This window comes from Neurospora tetrasperma (genome assembly GCF_000213175.1).
Source record: "Neurospora tetrasperma FGSC 2508 unplaced genomic scaffold NEUTE1scaffold_3, whole genome shotgun sequence".
Lineage (NCBI taxonomy): Eukaryota > Fungi > Ascomycota > Sordariomycetes > Sordariales > Sordariaceae > Neurospora > Neurospora tetrasperma.
Window position 1 is genome coordinate 1,069,324 of NW_009799101.1, and position 4,629 is coordinate 1,073,952.

Sequence of the window (4,629 nt, forward strand, 5' to 3'; positions counted from 1 at the left end):
ATGGCGGCCGCGATATCAGAAGAGGCTCTCGCCGAGGTCATCAGGTTCGTCTCTCCTACCCCGCCATCTCCCACTATTCAGGATACACCCTGGTGGCAGGTATGCTAACGACTACAATAGAACTCTGAGCCCAGAAGACATCCCGGCGAAACTGAAATGCGCCATCTGCAGTAGATTGGCTGCGAATGCCTTCAGGTTGCCCTGCTGCGAACAAACCATTTGCGAAGACTGCCGGTCAACACTACCTACCTCTTGCCCCGTATGCGAACACTCGCCGCTATCGGCCGAAGACGCCAAACCGCACAAGTCTCTACGGACCACTATCAGAGTCTTCCTCAAGACTTATTTAAAAAAGCAGCAAGACGCACGCGCCAAGGAGTCAGCCCCTCCTACCCCCATTGAATCGACGCCAGTGTCTACCACGGCACCACAGCTACCTTTGCCTAGCGATTCAGCGCCTGAGGAACAAGCCCCCGCACCAGAGCAGCAGCAGCAGCAGCAGCAGCAGCAGCCAGAAGAGCCTGCGCCGGCGGCTGATGAGCAAGGTGCCGGAGGCGAACATGCAGGAGCCGAGGGTCAAGCGGGAGAAGAAGCTCCCAAGGTAGAAGGTGCTGACTCGGCGGACCACGAAGCCGACCAAGATGTAAGCGAAATCGGTCAGATATTGCTGGCCATGACCACGGGTCACTGACCAGATGACAGGCTACCGAAAACCCTACCGAAAATGCTGCCGAGGAAGAAGCAGCCGACGGAACGCCTGCCGAAGCGGAGGGCGACGCGGCCGAAAATCCCCAAGAGACAAAGGACGGCGAAGAGAATGAAGAAAACGCCGAGGGCGATGATGTACAGCCAAAGCCCGCTGGAGGATTTGGATTCGGGATGAACGGCTTCCCCATGAACTTTGGCGGTGGCTTCGACCAAATGCAAATGATGATGGCCATGCAGAATGGCTTTCCAATGATGGGTGAGTCCGCCCCGTTATGTGTTCCTCTTTTCCAAAACACACCAGATAACTAACCACCCACGACACAGGTATGCCAGGCATGAACATGGATCCGATGAGCGCGATGCAGCAAATGTACATGAACGGGGGTTTTTCTGGCATGGGCATGAGCGGCATGAACATGGGAATGGGAGGATTTAGCGGCGCAGGCGGCAATGAATCGAATAATAACTGGAACGGGCAGCAGTCATCATGGAATGTCGGCCAAGATAATTTCAATCATCCAAATGCTTCTGGCATGGGCAATGGTGATTATGGCTCGTTTAACTCTGGCTCCTTCCAACAAGGCAACTTCAATTCAGGTAATTATGGCAACGGCCAGTTCAATGACTATCGCCGGGGTGGATACGGATTCCGTGGCGGTAGAGGACGTGGCCGGGGAGGCTACGGTTACGGTGGCGGCTATGGCGGCCGTGGCGGCTACAACAACGGCTACGGCAACATGGGCGGCATGAACGGTCCGATGGGCATGGGCGGCAACTATGGGGGAGACCAGAACTACCCGAACCAACAGTACGGGGCAGGCATGGGTGGCTCCATGCACAACGGCGGTTTCCCTGGCGGCAGCGTCAGTGGCGCTTCCCAAGATGGCAACAACGAGAACAAAGGCGAGGGTGCTGCAAGTGCTGACCCGAACGTGGACGAGTTTGGCCGCTCGTTGCGCGAAGACACTGGAAAGAAGGAGACCGAAGATGGCGACGCTGCTGCTGAACAAGATGCTCAAGGGGCTGACAGTGAAGCGAAACCTCCTGCCACTGCTGAGACTGATGGTGATGCCGAGAATGCCACCGCCGCACCCAACGGCGATGCCACAAACCCCGATGCCGGCGCCGAAGGTGATGAAGGATACGCTCACAATGGCTACATGAACGGCGACCCTGAAGGCATGTACCCCGGTGATGGCCCCGGCTTTATGGGACCTGGCGGTTTCGGCGGCAGCATGGGCTTCACCAACGGCTGGAACGGTCCGGGAGGATTTGGCATGAGTATGGGAGGTGATGGTTACGGAGCCATGGGTGGCATGATGCCCCTTGGACCTCCCCAGCCCCCGCCCGTCAACCCAGATGTGCCCGCCAATGCGCCCAAGGGTCCCAAGGCCATGCTAAGAGGACTTCCCAACACCAGTATCAAACATCTCCAAGCTAGAGGCTGGGTAGATAATGAGAACAAGGCGCAAACACCAAACTCCTTTGGTCACGGCGGCCCTGGTTCGTCCCATCATGGATCGCGGTTTGCCAGTCCCTCCGCGACCGCCGACCGAGGCCGGTCTAGGTCCCGAGATAGGGATGATGACTACCACGGCGGAAGAGATGACAGGGATAGGGACTACTACCACCGTGAGCGTTCAGATAGGGACAGAGAGCGTGAACGCCGAGATCGTCGTGAACGATCATATTCCCCCGGTGCCGATGAGCGCAAGGAACACCGTGACCGACGCAGAGAAAGACGTCAGCGCTCCGCTAGTCCCGGTGGCGCTGACGCCGCTCATGGCGCCGAAGGAACCAACAACGATGGCGACGATCAACAGCATGGCCACTCCAGCAGCAGCAGGAGACACAGGAGGAAGCACACCTCCACCACCGTAGCCGACGAAGAAGGCGGCAACCAGGAACGTTCCCGGTCCGCATCCCCTCCCGCCTCCGGTGTCGCCGGCGAAGAGTCATCCCGCCGGTCCCACCGCAGCAGCCGTAAGGAGCGTGACTCGGAGAAGCGCCGCGACCGTTCAGACCGCGATAAGGAGCGCGACAGAGAGCGTGAGTCCCGTTCCGACCGCAAGGAGCGCAAGGAAGGCCACAGCAGCAGCAGCCGTCGCGACCGTGACCGTTCCGACCGGGACAACAGAGACAGCGGAGGTCGCAGCCACCGTGACGATCGTGACCGGGATCGCGGCGACCGGGACCGAGACCGCGACCGCGACCGTTCCGACCGCAAAGACCGTAAGGAAGGAAGCGGTCACGGCAGCAGCAGCCGTCGCGATCGTGACCGTGGCGATCGAGGAGACCGTGACAGAGATAGGGACCGCAGTCACAGAGATGAGCGTGATCGTGATCGCGACAGGGACAGGGAGAGAGATAGGGATCGCTCGGATAGACACCGCTCGTCCAAGAAGTCTTCTTCTTCCAACAACCACGATGCCGATGCTGCGGACGCCCACCTCGACCGACGCTCCTCCCTTGCTTCTAACAATGCCGCCACTGGCCCAGGACCAGCAGCCAACGGCTCTCTAGACCCGCATGCCGCCGAGCGTGCTGCTCGTGATCGCGAGCGTCTGCTTAAGGAGACGAGACGGATGGCTAGTCTTGCGTCGAGCTTTAGTCTGGCGGGTAGCAAGCGAAGTCGGGAAAGCCGGGGCGGCGGCGGCGACAAGGACGAAGAGCGGGAGTCGAAGAGCAGAAGAAAAGAAAGTGGAAGGACGGCTAGGGGAAGAGGAGAAGTGGTCGCCATCTCGATGGAGGATGAAGAGGAAAGGATGAGGAGGCTGGAGGCGGAAAGGGAGGCGGCGAGGTATGATGATTAGAAGTCTACCGGGCCGTCTTTGCGAGAGGAACAACAGGGAGGTCAGGGAGGTCAGGAGCTGGGACGACGCGGGCCGAGGTTCAAGATTGGGAGGTTTGAGGGAGAGCAAAGTGACAGCCAAAGACCCAGGAAGAGAGAGAAAGAAAGAAAGTGGAGAGGCGATCCTGGTAAGGAGACGAGGAGGGCATTGTGGAGGGCGTGGCGGAGGGCAAGATAACCAAGAGTGAAAGCGAACCACTAGTGTGACTGGGTGGTAGCATTTCAAAAAATTGGCTGGTTTTTCTTGAAGCAGTGAGAAATGAAAAGAGAGAGAAAGGCGGCAGCGAAGAATTGCAAGTAAAAAAGTACAACGAACTATCAAAAAGAAAGCCAAAGGGGCGAGCGGCTTCTGAATGTTTTGCGTGTTGTGTTTTGTCTTGCTGGCTGACCGTTTCTTGTTTCCTGCGTTGCTTTTATTGTTGGTGTGATTCTCCGCTATGGCGCCGTTGTTGTCGTTGATCTGTGGAACTTTGTGTCGAAAACAAATATGAAAAAGGGGCGTAAGTTGAGTTGATGGACTTGGGTTGATTCGGTCGAAGCGATGATTATCGTGTACAACACCACAAAAGCGTCCTTACTTGTATTTGTCATTCAACTACATAGGTACCTAGCTTTCAGGAGGACGGAGGGCATATTCTCTGTTCTGTGAGAGAAACGGGAAGACAGAAAGACACACAGAAGGGAAGCAGTTGTACATACCAACGAGTTTGTGCGTGGATATGGTAGATGGGGATCGTCGAGTCGGGAGGTTTGCATGTTATCGTTGTTATCGTAGGTGTCTACGGCTGTACAAAACAAGTACATAGATGGTAGTAGGGTCAGTAGATGCGTTTGGTAATTGTACTTATACATGAATATGAGCATAACGTCAAAGAAGCCCGCTGTTACGGTGTATTATTCGAGTGTCTTGTCAGGTAGGTGGCTTTTGGATGGGTGTCCAAGTAATATCCATGTGGCTTTTATATTGGGTTAGACTCTTGAACCTTATTCAGGTCCCAGTTCCTTTCTCACATTACAGTAACTTGATAAGCCCTCTGTTTTTAATAGACAATCACATACGACCATACCCA

General features: G+C 56.1%; 1 protein-coding gene across 1 annotated transcript; it reads left to right on the plus strand.

Annotated features, from left to right (window-relative positions):
- Positions 1-3,980, plus strand: NEUTE1DRAFT_121881 (uncharacterized protein; the record flags this gene model as incomplete). Its single annotated transcript, XM_009852275.1, has 4 exons — positions 1-44; positions 121-643; positions 703-964; positions 1,033-3,980. The coding sequence occupies 4 exons, from the start codon at positions 1-3 to the stop codon at positions 3,519-3,521; spliced, it is 3,318 nt and encodes a 1,105-aa protein (XP_009850577.1).
- Between the last annotated feature and the right edge of the window lie 649 nt (positions 3,981-4,629).